The following is a 24,233-nucleotide window of genomic DNA, read 5'->3' as shown; positions in this document are numbered from 1 at the left end:
TTTATGGTCCTAAAACAAGTCTTCCTATGTAAGACCTCTGTGTTTGTTCTCAACCGATTAAGGAAATTAATATGACTTATTGATATGGAATAAAAATGTAAAAAATATACATTTTAATGATCATTCCTCAAATGAACACTGAGGCTGCACTAGACAAAACTATTCATGACGATTTCAAATGGGCTTTAAGTTCCCTGAGAACAGGCACCCCTTCTTACACATCTCTGTGGTTCTGATATGTTGCTATGCTGTTAAGAGGCACTCAAGGATGATGTGTTCATTGAATTAATTCTATTCCTTATTTCTGACTTATACTGAAAATAACTTAAGAGCCAAACAAAACTCATAGTAGTAAGATTTATAATTAAAAGAAACTAACATTTTAAAATGTTAAAGTGATGACAGATCTTTATTTCTTTAAAGTCTTTCTCAATTTTTCAAAATAAATGACTATGTAACATTTAAGAATCTTTGAAAAATCAATCTAATATCCAGATATTCATAAAGGCCTAGAATGTCATATAAAAGCCATAAGTTTATAAAAGTCCACAGGAGAGGGGACCTTGGCAGATCTAGGCTACATAACGTTTGTGAATACAACCAACCGAGCATCACAGTGTATTTCTTTTTTTTTTTTTTTTTTTAATGCTTATTTATTTTGAGAGAGAGAGAGAGAGAGAGAGAGAGAGAGAGAGAGAGAGAGAGAGAAGGGTATAGGGAGAGAGGGAGGATCCCAAGCAGGTTCTGCACTGTCAGCACAGAGGCAGGGCTTGATCCCACAACCGTGAGATCATGACCTGAGACAAAATCCAGAGTTGGACACTTAACTAAGCTCCCCAAGGCGTCCCATCCAGTGTATTTCTAAGTGACAGTGCTCCAACCATTAATATTTTTAAAAACCAGTCATCCTTTAGCTATTGTTATAGTTGCCACAACTTCAGGATGATGAAATTAAAGAGCATATGGAAATAAAGATTCCAGAATCAACCCACATGCCACTTTAATTTTGCCAATACTGCCAATATCACCCCAAAAGGCACAAGCGAGGAGGGAAGGGAGTTATTAAGAACTCAGAGGCAGAAATACGGTTTTCTATAAGTCAGCTTTGCTTCTTCTTATCATTTAGCTATTACTTCATAACATTCTCTATATTTACCTCCAGTATCCTCCATATTTGTCTGCAGATAAACACAGAATCAACCACCCACATGGCACTTAAGTTTTGTCAACACTGCCCCCACAAATGGAAAAAGCATTAAGAATGGAAAGACACAAATATAGTTTTCTATGGGAAGATCAATTTCATTCTTTCTTAAGTACCACTTCACATTATCCTCATTTGTCTATTGTATGTTCGTGTTTGTGTGAAATGGTTTATTTAAAAAGAAATCTGGAGGCCACCCAAAGTAACCAGTATAAAAGCACCTCTGATTTCTTAAGAATGTTAAAAAAAAAAAAATTCCTCTTTTCTTTTTCCAGATAATGTCATAAAACAGAGTTTGTGGAAAAAAGGCATGAAAATGCATGCTTTCTGCTCATTACCTAAATCCTTCTTCCTTTCAGAAAATAACATTTGTGATAAAAATCTAAAATGACATCTTAATGGGACAATCTGATCCATAGCAGAACTATAATGCAATGAGTCCATAACAGAGTAAGAAAACAGAAACGGGGCATCTGTCCTGCTCGATCCTCCTCACATCCGTCACAGTACCCAATAATTATTTGTTTCAAGAATAACCCAGTCGAGAAATAAACCAATCAATAAATTCATGAATAAAAAGGAAAACAGAGGAACCAACAATTTGTGCTTTTCACAAAATAAAAACAAAAATTTCTTAATTTCATGTTCTATAAAATTTATGTATTGAGGGTAAGCAGATGAAAATAACAAGCAGGCTATAATTAATTACAAATATTTTATTTTATTACTGCCCCTAATGTATAGCTGAACTTATAAATGAAAAGTTGCTATAACATTATTGAAAATTTTGGAAAAAATTGGATAAAGTTTTGGTAAAACTGGACACTTTCCATTACTGCCACAAGGTATAGCTTTTCAATTTACCGTTGGCACCATGGAGGCATTTAACAAATATCTGTAGAATTAACACACCTTAGTTCTATAATACTTTTATTTCCTTTTTTTTTTCTTTTTGGTAATACCTTCTAGCATATGTTATAGTATATATTTAGACTAATAACTATTTAACATACGTACTAAATGTTATATTCTGTGGGCTTAACATTATCAACACTTTTCTGTTTCTGCCCGAGTTTTGTAATTATGATTTTTTTAATGGCTGCATAAAACGCTAGGATGCAGTGTAGTGTAACTTAGGTTGTTAATCCGGATTGCTTAGTTACTACAGCTAATGCTACAATGAACATCTGCAAATAGAGCACTTGTGAAATTTCTTAAGAAGTTAAAATTACAAAAAAAAAAAAAGTTAAAATTACATACACAATAGGAATATGTTATCTTATTCTGTTTTATATTACCACACTCTTTTCCAAATTATTGTACCATTTAAAATATCATCTATATCAGGGTAACAATTTACTCCACTCTTTCCCAGCATTTTTTTTTTCAAATTTCAGAAATGTGAAATTGAAAGTCCAAATTCTTTAACTTACTTTTTTGTGTTAGAAAGTGCATCTCTAGTGTGCTTGTTTACTGGCATTTTCTCTAATGTCAATTTTCTGTCACTGGATCATTTCCATTTCCACAAAAAATTTCCTAACAAATTTAGATAAGCTTTTTCCTATTTAGCAAACACTAACATTTTTAAATCATGCTTATGTACATATTTCATCTTTCTATTGTCCTTTTACATTTGTTTGGTTTTGTTTCTGTTCACTGTGCAAAGATATATATGTCAGTATATGAATATATACTGAGATATATATGAATCAGATATATATGAATCCATTAGTCTCTATTGTTTGCTAGTTTAAATTATTTTTCATTCTTCACGAATCAAATGTCTAAAAGAAAGTCTTTAAACAAATTTTCTCAACAGTGTTGTTTAATGAAGCATAAGGATCTGTTTCCAAAAAAGTAAAAAATTGAGTTCAGTGTTGCTTGTTTCTAGAGTATTGAGTCTTTTGCTGTTCTTAAGAATAAAAATACAGGGGCACCTGGGTGGCTCAGTCGGTTAAGCGTTCAACTTCTGCTCAGATCATAATCTCCCAGCTCGTGGGTTCAAGCCCCACATCAGGCTCTGGGCTGACAGCCCAGAGCCTGGAGCCTGCTTCGGATTCTGAGTATTCCTCTCTCTCTGCCCATCCCTGGTTTGTGCTCTTTCTCTTTCTCAAAAACAAATATTTTTTAAAAAATTTTTTAAAAAGAATAAAAATATAAAATTTGTAAGTGGGGACTCCAGCTCTCAACAGTAGTTTGTATCACTTCCTTGCTACTGAGATCTATTTGAGAGTCATTTTTGCTGTGCTTTTTCTCTTAATTTATGGACTTCCTTCATTGAGCTAGGAGACACACACCCTCCTATTTGTTTGTTATATCAAGCTCTGGTCCTCAAGTCCTGTTCATGCTCCCAGCTCTATTTTCCTACACTAGGAGGCCTAGCATTCCAGCCTTCGATTTTTAATTTTTTAAATGTTTATTTATTTTTGAGAGAGAGACACACACACAGCATGAGCAGGGGACAGACAGAGAGGAGGAGACACAGAATCCAAAGCAGGCTCCAGGCTCTGAGCTGTCAGCACAGAGCCCGACACGGGGCTCGGACTCACAAACCACGAGATCATGACCTGAGCCAATGTCAGATGCTTAACAGACTGAGCCACCCAGGTGCCCCCCCCAGCCTTCTATTAATCATCACCTTTCAAGCTATATTCTTCAGCAGTAGTCCCCAATCCTGGCTGAAAACTAGCATTGCCTGTGGAGCTTTTACAAACAACAGATTGACCAGACATACTCGTGGGGATTCTGATTCAGGAAGTCTAGCAGGGATCCAGAAATCCATGACATTAAAATTCACCAGGTAAGCAGTGCCTGGGTGGGTCAGCTGGTTAAGCGTCTGACTTCAGCTCAGGTGACGACCTTGTGGTCCATGAGTTTAAGTCCCGCATCAGACTCTGTGCTGACTGCTCAGAGCCTGGAGCTTGCTTCTGATTCTGTGTCTCCGTTTCTCTTCTGCCCCTTCCCTACTCACACTCTGTCTCTCTCTCTCAAAAATAAACAAATGTTAAAAAAAGCTTTTTTAATAAATAAAATAAATAAAATTCACCAAGTGATTCAGAAACAGCTGGATTTAGGAACTACTTAAGAGCCCTAGGATTTGAGGGGCAGGAGCTCAGAGAGTGGAAGAGTAAGGAGGTGGCCCAGTGGGTGTATTCTTGGTCTGTTACTTCTGCTTGAACTCCCGCAGCCCTGCTTTTTGTCTGTTTTCTACAGCAGGGTCTGGATAAGATTTTGTTTGAAGAAAAAGGTTTGTGCTGTTTAAATAAAAAATTTGAAAGTCGCTGCTCTAAGATCAAATGCTTTTAATCAATGAATATGAAGAACTGTGAAAGCATTCTATAATACATCATATGTAAAGGTTAAAGTCTGTTAGAATCTTTAGAGTCTGTAAGATCCTTAGGATCTTTAGAAGAGAAGTTCAGTTAGTGCAGAGAATAAATCCTATTTTATTTCACTGTAGCTCCTATTCCTCAACGCCATTATATCAATGCCAAGATGTAGAATGACATCCTTGAGATGAATGTATTGACAAAGCCGTCATCCCTGTGATCTCCAAACAGCATACGATCTGTCTTTCTGAACCCATGGTCTACAACTCCTCCCCTCACAGACCTCACTACAGCCACCCTTGCCTCCTTCCTACTCCTCGAACAACCCACGCATGCTCCCACTCAGGGTTTTTGCGGTTATTCTCTCTGACTTACATATTCTTCCTACACAGAACTGCACGGTCTGCCCCCCGCCATCAGGTCTCCAATTAAGTGTCTTTTCAGAGTGGATTTCACTGACCACCTCCCACCCCATCCAAAATGGCATCTTCGCCCACGTCACTGTATTCGCTTCCCTGCTCTTTCACTTCTGTAGTACTTACTATCCCATGACATGTTACGCGTTTCTAAATGTGCTAATTATCTCTATTCCTTGCACAACCAGAATATAACCTCCAAAAGAGCAGAGATTTTTGTCTGCTTGCTTCACTCTGTAATCTCAGGGCTAGATCAGGGCCTGGCACACCACAGTGGCTCAGAAATTTGGGGATGAAAGAACAAAGGTCTCTTCAATAAATAAATCCTCCAAAAGTCAAGATACAGCTTTATGTTATGTAGAGATCGACTCATTTATGAATAGGAACGGTGTTTGGATGTTTCTTTATAATGACGGTATAACTCTGATTTTACATGTCATACTGTGACTCTGACCAGCTTTACATGAAGTGAAAAAGGCGTGTACTGACTTATTTACAGAAATGTGCATGATTTCTGCTCCAACCTTAGCTTCCTCTCTTCCCTACGTGGCCACGTCCACTAGCACTCATCACAGACAACTTCTACATTCTGTGTATTGGGCCTAGGCTCTCACCTACATTTAGTACCACATCTTCCAGCACATGCAAGTATCTGCACTTGAATAGCCTGTCATAGTTTCAAACTACAAATGCCTTCAAGTGAATTACCCAGCTTCCTTAGAAACTGACTTCCTTCCCTAATTATCCCATTTCTGTTAGTAAAACAATCATTCTTCTTGTAGCATCTTTAGGAGGCAGATTTGACATGTTTCTTTCCTCTGTCCTCCACACCAAATCTATCATCAAGTTCTGCCACTGCTTTCTTTAAAAATGTCTTTCTGATGCTCCCACTTCTTAGTATATGGCCTATTTATTTCTCACCCCATATCTTGCTCGTGTTTTTAACCCTTTCTTTACGTTTATTTCCCCTCCTTCCCAAAAATTTGACTTACTTTGTGGATCTTTACTAATATCACCCTTTTGAATTTTTTTTTTCCCTTTGCTACCTGGTGACAGTTTCACAGCTTGGCAAGTACCTCTTTAATTGCCTCATTATGCCAATTTTATTTTCTCAGCTGGACTGCATGCCTGATAGAGTCAGGAAAAAATATATTTTAATTAGTTTTCCTAGTATATGGCATTGTGGTTGACACACAGAAAACACAACTGAGGAAAACGTTTTTATTTCCCTGAATATTTAACATATGCATATAAAGCTTTTTCCCTAAACTAATAAGAAAATGAGGGAAAGTACTATCATTAGACACTGCAGAATTAACTACGTTCAATTTGACACAATTTGTGAAGTTACTGGTCATTTGCATATTAGCATGTAAAAAGTGAGGGGGCGCCTGGGTGCCTCATTCAGTTAAGTGTCTGACTTCAGCTTAGGTCATGATCTCATGGTTCATGAGCCCCACATTGGGCTCTGTGCTGACAGCTTGGACCATGGAGCCTGCTTCGGATTCTCTGTATTCCTCTCTCTCAGCCCCTTCCCTGCTCATGCTCTGTCTCTCTTAAAATAAATAAACGTTAAAAAAAAAAAACTTTTTATAAATGAAGAAGTCCTATGCATATAACCTTAAAAGTCTGTTAAGAGACTACAAAGATGTTTAAGTATTATTGAAGCTGGGTGATGGGTGATACTGGCTCATTATATTATTCTCTGCACTTGTGGGTTTGGATTTTTCTATCATAAAATGTTAAAGGAGGGATAAGGGGCGTGCTACAAAAAAACAGAAATACACATATTAATAAACCTATAATTCACTATATGGACTACAGAAAAAAATGGATCAATAACGCTATTAGTATAAAAAATAAACTGTAGCAAAAGCACATTATACAATATTCTCAACTATCTATATCTTGCTTTTTAGTGGAAATCTATGTAGTCTATGGACCAGGCACAGTTCTTACCTCTTATATATTTATACAACTTTTCCTATTGAAAATAACAGTGGATTTGAAAGTATTAGTAATGCTCCAATTTTTAATAATTCCATCTGTTTATAAGGTCAGAAATAGAACATTTCAGGAGCGCCTGGGTGGCGCAGTTGGTTAAGCGTCCGACTTCAGCCAGGTCACGATCTCGCGGTCCGTGAGTTCAAGCCCCGCGTCAGGCTCTGGGCTGACGGCTCAGAGCCTGGAGCCTGTTTCCGATTCTGTGTCTCCCTCTCTCTCTGCCCCTCCCCCGTTCATGCTCTGTCTCTCTCTGTCCCAAAAATAAATAAACGTTGAAAAAAAAAAAAAGAAATAGAACATTTCAGAATTGAAATCCCCAAAGTCAGAAAAATTACAATAAAAGAAAAGAGCATGAATTCAAAACTTACAGTCTTAACATCATTTTCATGATGAAAGATATATTCAAACAAAGCCTATGAAGAAAAAAAAAAGGCCAAAAATACATTAGATTTTATTTTACCAAAAGCACTCTATTGGTATATCTGATACGGATATACTCAGACCATTTTGACAGCAGCTGGGTTGAACCAAAATAACAGGTACACTAAACGTGCCTTCATAAGTAAAGGGTCTATCCATCATTTGTTATAATCAGCATTTTAAAATACAGTGATTTATACTTGATTCTTGTTTTTACAAACTGGAAAACTGAAATAACTGAACAAGGTTTTTTGTATTATATACACTATTTTACTACAAAGAGAGATGAAAAGACCAACTCTGAGATTATCCTAAAACAGAGTCAGCCCATTTTTTTATACACTCTGCACATGTTATACAGTCATTATGATAATGACAATGACACTTTAGACATGGGAAAAATCCGGAAATTCCTTCTGAAACAAAGTAGATCTTAGGTGTAAAGTGGGATGTGTACATGACTCTAATGTGCAGCTAGGTCTGAGAACCATTATTTTAATACTTCCCCCAGCTCATCTGGATAAATAAGCATTGACCAAATTACCTCTTAGTGGTATCATGTTTGTCCATAAAACCATCAATGTACCCTTGCAAAGAGGTTAGCGTATCAAGGTTATTAACAAAGAAGACTTAAGAGGCAACCAAAGGAAGAAAAAAGAAATCAGGACAAGGCCCTTCTTCTAAAAACTATACCTGACCCTCCATTCGCTCGGTGATAAAGAAGAAAAGTCAAGAGTACAGCTTGTGCTCCCGTTGCTATGAAAGGAGTAGAGACTCAAGCAATCAATGCTAGAAATGAGTCTTGATGAGTAAAGGCAAATTGGAAACCAAAGACAGAAAAAAAAACCTGGCATTACTTCTATAAAAAAGCACAAAATCTGATTCAGTTTAAATCTAGTAACAGGCCAGGTCTGTCCTGGAAGCATCATAGTTTGAGGGAGATGCCTCCATGGGCTACACTCCCTGAATAGAAAACAGCAATGGTACCAACCAGCCATCCAGCCACCTCAAATAAATGGCCGAAAAGGGCAGGGGAACTGGATACTCCATATGAGTTGCTGTTAATATTTCACTCTCGTGAAGGTAAGGGAAATACACATAGCTTTACAATTTTGCTAAATGAAGTTGACAGGATTGCTGTCAACTGAGAAATTAAAACATCACAGGCATTATTACAGGCTAATTCCCTATCAACTGACATTTGTTTTTCAGCTTTTAATTTCAAGTCTGTATGGCTCATGTCCATTCTTATATAACCTTGTGTTTGACATTTAGTAAATATGTTAAATGCCATTAGAATTCAGATTCAGAATGAGCTCAGCACTGATGCATAGAATTCACAGACATTACAGCTAAAAACTTGAGCTAGGGTTAGACCAGTTTCAGCAACAGCTAAGTGCTCATGTCTCTGAATTATTCCAAGCTGAACTTCAAGTTTATTTTTACACTAGAAAGGTCACGGGCCCCACCTTTCCCTCTCAGTCTCTCTTTTTCTCACTCTCACACATACACACACTTACTTTCACTCTCCCTTTCTCCTTAACATAAAGGAGCATCTAATCTTTGAGTAGTTAGAATTAATAAGGTAATTCTCAATGAGGATCACTCAAGCCAGACAATGGCTTATGGAGATGCTTGCCTAATTAGTAATTAAACGAACATATTTTTTTCTTCTTCTTTTTGACAGTCATAAAATTCTACAAGGATAGAAAATTATTTTTCTGAGAATAGTCCAAGAGGGAAAAGGAAAACACACACACACACACACACACACACACACACACAGATGACCTTCTAAATTTCATTCCATGAAGATGATGCTGCTTGTCTGCTTTGTTTGTTATCAATTACTATTTTTTGTTATAAGTGACTACAATTTCCTATGCAATGGTATTGTATACTTTATTTCTGATTGACTTTTCTTAACTCAAAAGACTAAGAGAAATTTTACACAGTAATTAAACATTTCCATTTCAAGCAAGATATGGCCTTTCCTTCACAAAAGAAATTTTTTTTATTTCCTACAATGTTATCAGGATAACATATCTAACATTACTACTTCATAACATAAAATCATTTTAAGTACATACCTTTGCCAATTTAGGTTTCTGGGCATATTTTGTTAAATTCAGTCTAGATAAATTTATAAAAGGTCCATCAGGACTTGTAAGCATGGAAGCCTATGGGGAAAAATGACAGAACAAGAAATCTGAAACTCCCTCTGGAAATATAAATTGAGTGTAATGAGCATAAGTAAAAAGAACCACCTTCAAAAAATCTGCCATGTGACTTTCCACTATAACAACAGCAAAAAAAAGATATAACGTAACACCAAGCTACTCTGGTAATACAAAGACAGGGTAAAGCTGACAGAATTTACCGTTCCCAGCCTGACAAATCTTCCAGTTGTGCTGGTGACTGGGCGAGCTGTGTAGGCAGTTCTGGGTGTTCTGATGGCCTGTTCCATAGTGCCAGGCCTTCCGCTCTGTGTGCTGGGTCTAAGGAAACCTGTAATGGGCCTTCCAGCTTGAGTGATTGGCCTGTGAAGAGTATACATTGTGAAAATACCAAGAAGATCAATAAGGGAAGATTCTCATACAATCTGGTCAGTATTTAATGGCAGAAGGTATGAAACAGAAGTACATACCTGATGGCTGGACTAGGCCCTCCTGTCTGATTAGTTCCAGGCAGTTTCAGGGATGTTCCCGGGCCTACGACATGAGATGGCAAATTCAATTTATAGATTAGTTATTAATCTGTAAAAACTGTCAGCTGTTGTAATTTTCAGAAATGTGCCGGCCTGGTGAAAAAGACGTTAATAATAGGAAATATATTAGGGAAAGGTGTTTGAGACTGATATTTATTAAAAATCATGGTATTTTATGTTCTTACATTTAATCTTCACACTAAGTCTGTAAGGTAGGCTATATTCACCCATTTAGCAAAAGCTTAGAGGGTTTAGTAAACAGGTCAACCTATTAATAGAGGTGGGTTTCAAACTCAAGGCTGGCAGACTCCAGAGTACCCAAAGACGGTTCTATGCTCATAGTGTATTTCTGATACAAACTTCTCCCAACAAAAGATCATGTACCCACAATATATAGAATTTAGACATTTTAGCTCCAAAAGAACAAAATGATGGGGGGGAAAAAGGAATTTTAGCATGAACCATATGTATTTTTTTCCCTCAATTTCCATTTGAAGCTTTAAAACAGTTATTATCTTGGGGCACCTGGGTAGCTCAATCAGTGAAGTGTCCGACTTCAGGTCACGATCTCGCAGTTTGTGGGTTTGGGCCCCGAATCGGGCTGTGTGCTAACAGCTTAGAGCTTGGAACCTGCTTCAGACTCTGTCTCCCTCTCTCTCAGCCCCTCCCCTACTTGCATTTTGTCTCTCTCTCTCTCAAAAATGAACATTAAAAAATATTTTTAATTTATTATTTTTCAAAACATAAAAGTGACTGACAACAGTTATAACTAATAAATACCAGCAAGACCACCATACATTACGGTACTCACTAAATACCATTTGCTCCAACACATCTGCAAGCGGGGGGCTGGGCCTCTGCGGCAATCCCAGTGGGCATTCACAGGCCAGTGTATTACCCCACCACCTCATATCATGCATTAGAGCAAATCACCTTCAATTATTACAGTGAAGTGATGTTGTCCAAAGATCCTTTTTTTTTTTTTTAATCCTTTTAGAAAGACTTGAGTTGTTTGGATGCTTCCTGTGTTTCGACTCTCGGATAAACAATTTTCTGTTATATTAGATAAGCAGTTCAGCTAGAATCCATTTTAAATATAAAATCTGTTTAAATGCATAATATAGCTTGTACTGAAAAATTGTTTTATACAGCAATCCCACATCTTAAGTTTAAGACAGTGTAATTGAATTGTGGAAGGAAAGTCTTTGTACTATATGACAGGATAGAGACCATTAACCTGAAGCAGTGTTTTTTTCATGTATATAATGTCTTGTGTTTATTTTATACACATGTAGTATTCTTCCTCCTAATGGCATTTCATTTACTTAAGTGAAAAACCAATACTTACGTGGAACTTGAGCAATAGCATTTTCATCCAGCATCATTTCTGCAATTCCTTCCTGATCTACGTCAATTTCATCTACATATACCATTTCAGTGAGTGCCCGTGCCTTCAAAATCCAAGCTGCCTATAAACATGGATAAAATAAAGCACACATTACGTAGTATTAGAAGTACTGCCTAGCCTATAGAAGATTTATTATCGTCTAAATTTTATTATGCATGTTTACCGTTTAATACATTATGCTAATTTAAAGAGCTATTTCAAGAAACTAATACAAGGCAAGGTCATTAATAATCAAGAAATGCCCATTAGATCAATTACCTAGTAGTCTTCTAACATGCCTTTTTGTAAGTAAAAGAAGAACTTCAGAGAAAATTTTACTGGAATAATAATTCAAAAATCAATCAAGAAAGCTCTGACCACAGTGCTCTTTTTGCCTTCCTCCTTCAGGACCAAAGTCTCTCGTGAAGACCTCCCTGATGGTTTAGTTCTAAACCTACTTTCCTCTTGTCTTTCTCACAGAGCATTCTCTTTACACTTCCATCAAATGTACTCACATATTCGAGAAACACTGTAATAATCAAGCATAGGATAGCTCCCTTCCCCAAAACACAAGCCTTTTTACCTTGTTCAGTTCTGAATTTTCCATAACACCTATGGTTTTTGCACATAATAGGTATTCCAAAAATGTTGAATTGAACTAAGAGCAATTTCTCCCAATTCCCAAGAAGCTAATCAACACAGTCTTGGCTGCTTTGTGATCTAGCCAGTAGAAAACCTGCTAGAAAGTGGGGGGGGGGGGGGGGGGGGGGCGGGGAATGGAAAAGGTAATTAAGGAATCTGGAAAATATCAACTTCACTCTACCTTGAGAAATTAGATGTCAAGGTGTGCACCATTAAATATCTTGCTCAACATTTAAAACAGCTTTATCAGAAATGTTTACCTTTCTGCTTCACTACAGAACAGAAGCAGAGAACAAGAAAGCTCGGTGTCCTTGAGCAGCAGCACAGACCTGATACTCTATAGTGCAGAGGAAGCAGCAGCGAGGGAAGTTTGGTGGGAGGCAGGGTAGGGCTCACCATACTAGGGAACCGGCTGTGAAGCCGGCTGAAGGAGGAACAGACAGAGAGGAACAGACGAAAGCTACAGAGTTCCAAAAAGTCCTCGCGTAAAGAACCCAAGATGCATTCAGTCAGTCGGTCCATACCTACGGAGCACTTCCTAGTTACATAGCATTGGGCTAGGTTCTGAAGAGGAAGCATGAGAAGATTAAAACTTGGATCCTAATTTCCCTGAACACATCACCTACTGAATTAATTGACAAGGCAAAGCAGGGCATGATAGGTGGCAGGTGTGTGGTATAGACAATAGTTTTATAGGAATTAAAAAGTAGAGATCCTTTTGTGGGCTAAAATAACTGGAATGCATGCATTAGACAAAAGTTCTTAAGGAAAAGGAAAATTCTTCATGCTTTCACTTTAATGGGAATAAAAAAAGGCTGCCTTCATAGCCGTAGGTTCCTAAAATGAAATTATATTTGGTTAGATGATTGGGTTTTTTAGCTTCTACTTTCCTGGGTGAGATTTACTGGATTCAGATAACTTAAAATGTTTCAACTGTGTGGATTCAACACAATTGAATAAGCAGAATATGGAATCAAAGAATTCATTTGTTAAATTAAATAAATAAATAAATAGATAGATAAATTCCAGTCATAACTGCATCTAACTGTAAGAGCCACTAAAGCGTGGAAACAATTGGAGGTTTCATTCATCAAAGATCAGGAAGGTCGGCAGATCTTTATAACTCTGCTCAGGGGTCAGGGAAGTCATCTCTGGCTTCAACTCATGGTTTAATTTAACTTCAAAGATGGAAATAAGTAATCCTGATTTATCTTGAGTCTCCACAGCTCATACTGCCCTGCAAGGATCTGACAGCTTTCATTTCTCTAAAGGGCATTCCTTGCTCAGCATGCTGGTGGACAGGAAGGATTGCAGCATTTTCTTTGAAACAGTAAAGCAGGATATGGGCGCCACTGGTTCACTCCCATATTACTAGGGAGCACCTATGGCATGCCAGGTCCTGGGGACAGAGAGAAGTAAGCCACGGCTCAACTAGCTTACACAAATTTCGGTGTTGTAGGGAAAGCGCAGTGATAAAAGTCTGGAGCATGCTATGGGAGTACAGAGAGAGGCACCCAGCTGCCTGGGAGTAGAGGAAGGGTAGGAGAAAAGAGTTTGCTAGTGGCAAAGACGGGAAAGCATGTATTAGGCAAAGAGAACGGGACAAGGGCAGGCTAGCTTGAGGGCTCAAGGCATGCTTTGTAACTCCAAAACAGTTGAGTACGGTTGAAGAATCAGGTTCAGCTGAGGCAGCAGTCAGAGAAGAAGCTAGAGAAAAAAGGCAAAGGGCAGTTGAGGGACCCTGTATGCTCCAGTGAGGTGTAGGGACTTTTATCCTGATGATGAGCTAATGAAACTTTAAAACTCCAACTTGGAATCCTAGTTAAATCGACCTTCTAAAAGTCAACTTTTTATTATTATCATATCACCTATATGGCTGGGTATTAACTATCCCTGCACATATCTTTTTAATAATTAGCATGTACATACCGTTATCTCATAGTTAACTCCATCATTCTTCCTGACATCCAGCCTCCTACTAACCTCTCAGATATTACGGAGGTGCAAATTTTTTTAATATTAGGCTAAGTAAAAGAAAAGAAAGTAAATCTACTTTTCCCTCACCACCAAATGAATAAATGCTTCAGAAGCCAAATAGGAACATCTTTTTTAAAAGGTTATTCTATAAGATTTCACTTTTTCAAAAAGGTAAATGGATCTATATTTCAGTTTCTAAAATTTAATTCTTCAGAAGTAGAAATCGTGGTGGGAATCTTTTATATTTAAAGATCTATAATAAAATCTACTTAAACTATTATTTCATTTTAAATTTCATCATTTTTTGAGAATACTAATCTTCCTGACTTTCCTCTTGTCCTAACACAAATGACCTTGAAAATCACATATCGCTGCTTGCTTAAACATCAGATTGTATTCAAAGAACTGCTCTTGGCAATGTGAACAATTCTTGAGATTTTAATGAAAACAGCAGATGGGGCTTTGGCTTTAAAAAAATTTTTTTTTAATTTTATTTTGGAAACAAGCCAAGTATGTTTTACAGCCCTAAAATCCTGTTTAAGTTTTTCAAAAAGTTCAAAACTAATCAGCGATTACATTAAAATGCATAACAAGGCACAATGGGATGATCCCAAACTGGTCCTTGAATCTAAATAAAAAATACAAATTGGTTTTATTAAATATGTTTAAGTTGTTACTACATGACAGGGTCATGCAGTTTATGTAAATATATTTGAATGCCTATATATTGGAAAGTACTGTGAAATCAACAAAAATCACAGAAGTGCAGGAACTTTTTTAAAGGGAAAAGCATGTGAGTCAATTATATCGTTCTTTATCTGTAAAACATAATCCCATCTCATTCACCTACTGAGGTGGTCTACAGGACATTATTCTTGAGGCAATGATGGAAAGGAAAGGAAAATAATGCCTTACTTGTACTACCTTTGGTGAGGTTGATTCAATTTTAGTTATGAAAATAAACATACGAAAAGTGAAAAAGTCTACTGACTGAGCAAAACATGTTGAAATTGTCTCATTCCTTTTAATACAGAATTGGAGGCCAAGAGTTTAAGACGTAAAAGAAACAATTTTGCTAGATTATTAGTAGAATAAAGCTACCAAGGAACAGTCTGTCTAACCTGAGCGAGCCATCATAAGAATCGGTGTAACATCTGACACTCTGCCTACTCTACGAAAATGAAAACTTAGCACAAAATATTGAATTGTTATTGTCAAGCCTCATTTATTTTGAAGTCGTGCAAAAGAGGAAGGCAAAATGTATGAATAATGAGTTCAAAAGAATCCCATCAGCCTTGTTCCCTTTTTATTCTTTTAGATCACTATCCAGATAGTGATAGATAATTAAGTCTACAGTAACAGAACAAGAAAGTAATACTAAATACAGGTCCTTCATGAAGTCCCTGCACGGTTTGAAACTTTCAAATGCCATTTACAGTTTTAAAACCATAACAACAATGTAAATTATTGACATTTTAATTTAATTTTAACAAAACCAGGGCACCTGGGTGGCTTAGTTGGTTAAGCATTCGACTTCAGCTCAGGTCATGATCTCACAGTTTGTGAGTTCGAGTCCCGCAACGGGCTCTGTGCTGACAGCTTGGAGCCTGGAGCCTGTTTCAGCTTCTGTGTCTCCCTCTCTCTGCGCCTCCCCTGCCTTCACTCACACTCTCTCTCTCTCAAAAATAAATAAACGTTAATTTTAACAAAACCTTCCAAAATCACTGAAAAGAAAAAGCACATTACTTACCCTATTTATAATTTAGGTCCTTCTCAAACGAATTGTGCATATATTACGCAAAAAATAGTTTAGTACCATCTATCAATTTGGAAATCAAAATTACGAACACTGCAGACAAATTCCTTTAAAATCCTTTTCAAGAACAGAGTGCTTCATTTTAACCTATTTACGGTGCCTGCTTGATAATACTACACAGGCCTCCATCACAGTACTTTGTATTCTGCTCTCTTGGAAAAGGTCGAATGATTACTCATAGGAACCACATATGAGGTTCAAATTGTTTATTTACTGAAAACCACTGTTAGCATTCTCTCTCATGTGGCAGGGCCAACACCTGGCAGTATTTAGGGTGATTTATAGCACTCTCATCCGTTCTTATTCCCAGACTTACTGGAAACTCCCTTGTGTTAAAAGCTTCACTGGCCCACGTGTCCCCCTAACCACACTTCCTCTCCTTGGGCTCTCTCCAGACTCATTCACTGCGTCTTCTCCAGTTAGCAGGTCTCTCTGGCCACCTCCCATCTCTAACCAAGATAGTTTGGTAGACAAGGCTATCTGGCCAGTGTCTCCTCCTGTCTTCTTCACGGTGGCAGGCACCTCGCTCTAAAATCGAGCCCTTCCCAGGCAGGGTGAGCCTACTCTTTACTCAAGATATACCATCCTGTCCATCACAATCTTTTCAGACATTTGGGGCTCTGCTGACTTCTTGGCCCCATTCCTAAGCTCCTGGTTTCCCTTGCTTCCTTCTCTATTTTTCTCATCTTTCTGGTCAACATTGGTCATTTCAAGTCTTAAGACTACAAGACTACTCACCCATAGACACAAAAATATTGGAAACAGAATACATAAAAAAAAATACTCTACAAAAAAAATATTGGAAATAGAATACTCTACAGAATGGTAGAGAAGGCTGATTTCATAAAAGCATTAATAGATATGCAGCAGGTTTTCTAATCTATAGGAACGAGTAAGCAATAGGAATTATTGTATTCTCTAAACTAACAGTTGCAGCTAACCCTTTACCTGAGTCACTGGCAATTCAGGATCCGGTTCCTGGAAAGCATTAAGAAGGTAGTAAACATTTTTAGGAAATACAGTTTCTAAAATAAAAAGTCTTAGTGATGAATTAAGTATTTGTAGACGGACTCAAACTCATTGAATAAAAATCCAAATATCAACTTTAATCTTTCTCCACAAGTACTCAAGAGTTCTGCATATAATAATACTAATATTGGTATTACTGTGTAACTAATATACACTGAAGAGTGCTGAATTTGCTATGATCAGAAAATTCTAATTACTCGAACCTCATTTAAAGCACAGAGAAGTTATCTTAACTACTTGTTTAATGAAGACACAAAATCTCAGAAATTAAAAACAATTTTACAGCTATACCAAGGAAACACTTCCTTATATTCATGGTGGTTAAAGCATTCAGACTTTAATCACTTGGGGAGGAGGAAGAAAATCCACAACATACTATAAATCTTTCTACTCCACATAAATGGGATTAGCAGCTGAAGATATAAAAAAGTAATTCCAACTGTAACGTGCTCCGAGAAATGTGTATGAATAGACTATGTCATATATATTAGTGTCAGGTGCTAACAAACTCAGGGTTTTTTCCTGTCCAAATTAAATAGAAATCCACTGGGGTAAAGTCAGACTTGTAACAAATTTATTTACGAAATAATCTATACTTCTATATCTACAGTTAGCAATCTGTGCTGAACACTTAACTGGCAGCATGTTTTATTAGGGAAGCTACTAAGAAAAAAGGGAAAGGGGGGAAAAAATCCTTCCTAGCCTTGCTTTCTACAGCTCTAAAACCCAAGGAGAATACTCAAAATATTTTTTAAAGAATATATTATGTGTGCAAGCAATGTTGAAGCCATCTGGTCACCATGCAAGGATAAGCAATTTCTATAGCACGATACACGGTAGGAACACGAGAAGCAAAGATGAAGCTAGGCTACAAAAGCAAAGGCCCTGGAGGGTGGGATTTAGAGAATATTCGGCAAGCAGCTGAACCAAACACAAAACAGCAACTAAGAATACATGGCAGTTGGAGGTTTTCAATTCCAGCGTGCATCAGGAAGATCTGGAAAAGCACAGATTGCCTAGAACCCACAGTCCATAATTAAAGAAACACACCGACACAGGCAATGAGATGACAGAGGAGTAACCCTTTCTATTCCTTCTTCTGTTTATTTATATACATGTCTGTATGACCCATTATCTCACTTGAGTCTCATAACAACCACCGGAGGGAGGCAGGTGTTATCCATTTGACAGATAAGGAAACAAATTCAGAGATGTCATGTAATTTGCTCAAGGTCACACAAAGAAGCCAGGCTCTTCCTTGCCAGTGCATCTAGGAGATTAAAACATGAGTTCAAGATAATAAGGCAGGATTGAAGCATCAAGTGTAGGAGAGATAGAAGATAAGTTCCACACAGGGAAAAAAGAAGTTTACCCATGGTGACTGCAGACAATACTTGAAAAGGAAAACAAGACACACAAGGGCTGGAAGCCTCTAATAGGCAGGAAAAGCTAGAGGCCTGTCATTCTGCCAAGGACAGGAAGATGCTTCCCAAAGTCAAACGGCAGCTCAGCCTCAGTGTTCTGATCACTGAGGAAGGCCTTCGTGCTCTATCTGGTTCTTCTGCCCCACAGGAACACATCTGTGATTTGCCACACCACGCAGGTGAGGTGAGAAGGTCAGAGAAGATGGGCAAGTATAAAGACAGGTGAGGTTGTGCAGATGGAAGATGGAGACAAGGCCCAAACAGGAAGTGAGGCCGAGATCACGATCACGTTAGTTCCACAAGCTTCCCCGGACATTCCTGCACCCTGCTAGGTGCTGAAAACATTCTGTGGGGAATGCACATAATTAAATAAATGCCAATACAATGTATGAAATGCTATATTCAACTTATAGACCAGTTATAGACGACTTAGATGGAGAGGAGAAAAACAATAAGGGAGATAAGAAGGGTGTCAGAGAAAAAGAAAGATATTATTCCAGAAATTACTGAGTGCCAGTGATCTATATTCATCATCATTTTTTTTTTAATGTTTATTTAGAGAGAGCTTGAGCATGGGAGGAGTAGAAAGAGAGGGAGAGAGAGAATCCCAAGCAGACTCTGCACTGTCAGCACAGACCCTGACGCAGGGCTTGAACTGGCAGAGAGATCATGACCTGAGCTGAAATCGAGAGTCGGATGCTTAATCGACTGAGCCACCCAGACGCCCCTGTTCAGCATCGTTTTATCAATTTCACTGAACACTTTCCTCACAGACACTTTCCAGATTACCAACAATCTTTTCAGAAAAAGATCAATGCCAGAATCCTACATGTAAATATCTCTAGCTATACAGAGACAATAGCAGCTAACATTTTTGATCACTTACCGTACATTAATGAGCTTAACCCTCACAACAACCCTTTGAGGTAGGTGTATTATCATCCCCATTTTACAGAGGAGAAAACTCTGAAGTCAAAGTGTACAGGCAGTATTTGAACCCAGACACTCTGCATCGAGAGCCCGCACTTTGCTGAGTATGTGAGATCATAGCAAGGCATGAAAACAGACTGCTGTAGGGTGTGCCAGACCAAGGCTGCATATGACTGGCCTGGAAATCCATCAGGAGTAGCAGGATTAAGAAGGAAGAGTTGGGATGTTTTAATTTAGAGATAGGGCAAAACCTTTTTTTTTTTTTTTTTTTTTTAAAGCACTGAGACTTTCACCTTTGGGTCTCTCAACTATAGTCTGTTATTTAAATTAATCCAACCAAATAGGGAACGGCAAGTTAGGTTCATTTGGTCTAGCAAATCATTTCCATGGGTATCGACAGAGTTGAGTACAAAGTAGTTGGGTACAAAATACCCTGGAGTCAGAAGGGCTGGGCTTGATCCTCAGGGAGCCACTTAGCTACGTGACCTTGAATGAGTCACACAACCTCTATAACCTAGTGCTCCTCTCGAATTGGAGCAAATAGTGTCTACTTCATAGCATAGTTTTAAAAATAAACCTTGCGGGGGGGGGGGGGGGGGCGCGCCTGGGTGGCTCAGTCAGTTAAGTGTCTGACTTCGGCTCAGGTCATGATCTCATGGCTCATGAGTTTGAGCCCTGCGTCGGGTTCTGTGCTGACAGCTAGGAGCCTGGAGCCTGCTTTGGATTCTGTGTGTGTATGTCTCTCTCGCCTTCTCTTTCTCTGCCCCTCCCCCACTAGTGCTCTGTCTCTCTCTCTCTCAAAAATAAATAAACTTTAAAAAATAAATAAATAAAATAAATAAACCTTGTATTTTTAAGAATATTTCATAGTTTTGAGGCCTTCCCCATATGCTATCATAATTAGTGAAGTGTAAGGTGGTAGCACTTTCAATAAGAAATATCAGTTGCACAATTTCTTTATAAAACCATTTCTATAATGACCAGAAAAGCCCCACACTCTCTATTACTTCCCTTTCCCAAACCCAGAACTAACTCCCACTTGTGTCTCATCAAATTAAAACTACCTTTTGACTCTCCTTCAAAGCAAGTGAGTAAGGGGACAGAGTGGAGTGACACAGCCTGGAACCAACAAATGCTCATTAGCATCAACTTCAATTCACATCAGTTTACTTCCTTCCTTCCTCCCCAGGGTAAGGCTTACTCTTAGGTCGTTGCTATTACTTCAGGGTATCAAATCTCTAGATAATTCTGAATGTGACTTCTTAATTGCCACCATTACTTACTCTGGCTCGTGAGTCTGACCCAGCTTGGCCCTGAAACTTCTGAGACATTATTCAGAAGTTAGCAGTCACACGAAGGAAAACAATGAAAGAGAACACAGAAATTGATGGATATCAGAAGGTTTAGGGAGAATCCAAGGACCAACCAAGCAGCCAAGTAGGAATGTCATTTGTGTAATTCAGCAGGAATACAAATTCATAAAATGAACTCCATATAGCATCAAAAGATTAAGTCTGGCTTAGTCTCCATGGCCCCAAAGAGGAACTAAATTAGATAATCACACAGAAAGATTTGTTTGTTTGTTTTGCTTAGAGCACCAGATCATTGTCTCAATCAACTAATAACACAGAGCTCACTAGGGATCCCTGGTTCCATGTCTTTCCCTTAAGCCAGTGGCTTTCAGCCTTTTCTCCATCTTCAAATCATTTACAATAATAACCCCTTCCTCTCTGTAACATATCTCATTATAAGTAGAGACTGGGGAGGAGAATGTGAATTCTTCCTGTTCTGATATATAGCCCCCGCTCCCACTCCCAGAATCACTGATTTTCGTAACTTGAAAATCTATCAGAAATCTACTCCATTAATAAAAGCATATTGTCTTAAAAACCTCACTGCCTGAAAAACCTGCACGTTTTATGAACTGTTTAATTATAATGGAGCTAAAAAAAAATTGGGGCTGGTTTTAAAGCCATGTATCTGACATATGGAACACAAGGAACAGTAATCAGATTAAGCAACTAATCGGGATGATGGACATGAGCTGTAAAAGCAAGCATTCCCTCTAGGTCACATTGCTGTGTGGAAGACCATTTTGCCTTTCTCCCTTTTATATCTTACAACTTATAAGCACTTTTTCAATCGTGATTTAAAGAACATTTTGAAAAAAGACAATGTCTCTCGATGAACTTCTTGTTCGTGCTGTATTTTATCAAACAGGGAAGCTACAATAAATTAACCAGTTATCTTTCTCTATATTCTCAAGAGATCAGAATCTTAAATGTCCTTCATGGTTAGACACCCTGCCCTTTTAAGTCTCACTATTCTGAATCTGGGAAAAACAGTTTACAATCCATCTTCTTCAAGAACCTTTCCACATTACCAAATACCATATTATTACAGTCAACAACCTATCCTTAAGTCTCTTTGTGTCCAAATAAAAATGTATGACTCTAAAGAAACATGCTATTTCATTGTATATCATACCTCTCTGGCCAACCTGACTACCCTGACTTTGGCAAGAATCAAAATTAAATAAAATCCAGATGTCCTAATGGAAAGTACAAAGCACAACCTAAGTATTTTTGATGATACTATACCAAAATTGTATCTCTTACAGGAGAAATAAATGTAGAAGACATAGTCTCAGAGGTGTACTTATCTCAAAAGGTTGATATATCAGAACCAAAAGAGGTTTTTTGGGAAGCTCTGTGGACCAACTTAAAGAAAGATTAACAAATAACAAATCACTTTAGAGAGGCTCTCCTCACCTGGCACAAAAATAAGCAAAACCAAAAGTGAAAAACAACATCTAAAACAAAAGCTATTTGGGGCATCTGGGTGGCTCAGTTGGTCAAGCTTCTGACTTAGGCTCCGGCCATGATCTAGCTGTTAGTGAGTCAAGCCCCGCGTCAGGCTCTGTGCCGACAGCTCAGAGCCTGGAGCCTGCTTCGGATTCTGTGTCTCCTCTCTCTCTGCCCCTCCCCCACTCACATTCAGTGTCTCTCTCTCAAAAATAAATAAACGTTAAAAAAAAATTTTTTTAAGCTATTTTTGTTTTAGCGGCAGGAGAAAAAAAAAGCAAAAATGAATCCATTTGGCCCTCAGAAAAATATATTTTAATTTCCTTGCTCTTCCATGTGTCCAGGAACTGCTTCAGAGTCATTCATTTGTACTAAAATCAGTTTGGTGGCACAGGAATGGTAATCGGAAGTTGTGGGGGAAAAGTACTCTAAAATGTTGAAGCCTCAAAAAATCCATCTGCTTCTGCTCTGATCACATTTCTGTTAGCTTTTCATAGATTGGTAGTCTCTCCGTCAATTACCTTCCTCCACTGAAACAAAGACAGCATCACAAGAAATCCCAATAACAAAATTACTATCAGAAATGCCTTCCTGGGGGCGCCTGGGTGGCCCAGTGGTTTGGGCTTGATTTTGGCTCAGGTCATGATCTTAGGTTCATGGGATCAAGCCCCAAGTTGGGCTCTGTGCTGACAGTGCAGAGCCTGCTTGGGATTCTCTCTCTCCCTCCCTCTTAGCCCCTCCCCTGCTCTCGCTCTCTCTCTCTCTCTCAAAATAAATCAACTTTAAAAACTAAAGGGAAGGGGCACCTGGGTGGCTTAATTGGTTAAGCATCCAACTTCGGCTCAGGTCATGGTCTCACGGTTTGTGGGTTCGAGCCCCGTGTCGGGCTCTGCGCTGACAGCTCAGAGCCTGGAGCCTGCTTCAGATTCTGTGTCTCCCTCTCTCTGACTCTCTCCTGCTCATGCTCTGTCTCTCTGTCTCTCTCTCTCTCTCTCAAGAATAATAAATATTTTTTTTTAAAAATTTAAAAAATAGGGGCGCCTGGGTGGCTCAGTCGGTTGAGCGTCCGACTTCAGCTCAGGTCACGATCTCGCAGTCCGTGAGTTCGAGCCCCGCGTCAGGCTCTGGGCTGATGGCTCAGAGCCTGGGGCCTGCTTCCGATTCTGTGTCTCCCCCTCTCTCTGCCCCTCCCCCGTTCATGCTCTGTCTCTCTCTGTCTCAAAAATAAATAAAACGTTTAAAAAAAAATTTTTTAAAAATTTAAAAAAATAAAGGGAAGAATATTTCATTGTTCATTTTTAACATCTAACAGATAAAGAATAAATAAATATGAAGAAATACATTTTTTTCATATCTCTTCCCAATTTGTTAAAATCAATTAAAAGCTTTTAATTCTGAAAGAATTCAATGTATATATTTCTGATAAACTGCATAAAGAAATCTCAGTGGGAAAAAGGAAAAAAGAAAGAAAGGAAAGAAGGAAGGAAGGAAGGAAAGGAAGGAAGGAAGACTCTCCTAGAGGAATCCAGGAAGAATTTCCTTAATTGATTAAAAAAAAAAAAAAACTGGCCCTCAAATCAAGAAATGAATTAAGAATGTCCATAATGCAATTACATTTACTTGAAAAGGTAAATATATGTTTAGGAACCTATGGGGCTGAGAATTAAGGATGGGAGTGGAGGGACACAAAGGTCAACTCTCATGTAGTGTTGGTAGGAATGTAAGTTGGTGCAGCCACTGTGGAAAACATTATAGAGGTTCCTCAAAAAATTAAAAATAGAAATACCATATGATCCAGTAATTCCACTACCAGGTCTTTACCCAGAGAAAATGAAAATACTAATTTGAAAAGACAGATGCACTGCTGTATTTACTGCAGCATTATTTACAATACCCATGATATGGAAGCAACCATATAGATAGATGAATGGAAAAGGAAGATATGGGATATATGTACAATGGAATATTATGCAGCCATAAAAATTAGATCTTGCCATTTGCAACAACATGGATGGATCTTAGAGGGTGTTATGCTAAGTGAAATAAGTCAGACAGGAAAAGACAAATACCATATGATTTCAGTTATATGTGGAATCTAAAAGACAAAACAAAAAGCAGAAAGGGACCCAAATATAGAGAATAAA

The 24,233-nt window shown here is 38.1% G+C and overlaps 1 protein-coding gene across 4 annotated transcripts in view; it reads right to left on the bottom strand.

Annotated features, from left to right (window-relative positions):
- Positions 1 to 24,233, bottom strand: part of TTC8 (tetratricopeptide repeat domain 8) — a 58,536-nt gene that overhangs the window by 30,177 nt on the left and 4,126 nt on the right. For 2 of the 4 annotated variants that reach the window (XM_047863844.1, XM_047863842.1), the window contains exons 2-7: positions 16,851 to 16,880; positions 11,429 to 11,549; positions 10,021 to 10,084; positions 9,754 to 9,913; positions 9,464 to 9,553; positions 7,322 to 7,366 (exon numbers count right to left, since the gene is read on the bottom strand). In XM_047863844.1, the coding sequence (XP_047719800.1) occupies positions 7,322 to 7,366; positions 9,464 to 9,553; positions 9,754 to 9,913; positions 10,021 to 10,084; positions 11,429 to 11,549; positions 16,851 to 16,880 (510 nt within the window). The remainder of the gene's footprint in view (positions 1 to 7,321; positions 7,367 to 9,463; positions 9,554 to 9,753; positions 9,914 to 10,020; positions 10,085 to 11,428; positions 11,550 to 16,850; positions 16,881 to 24,233) is intronic. The other 2 variants (XM_047863845.1, XM_047863843.1) reach the window with 1 other exon arrangement.

Source organism: Prionailurus viverrinus, chromosome B3, assembly GCF_022837055.1.
Source record: "Prionailurus viverrinus isolate Anna chromosome B3, UM_Priviv_1.0, whole genome shotgun sequence".
NCBI classification, from domain to species: Eukaryota; Metazoa; Chordata; class Mammalia; order Carnivora; family Felidae; genus Prionailurus; species Prionailurus viverrinus.
This window is presented reverse-complemented; position numbering and strand designations above follow the sequence as displayed.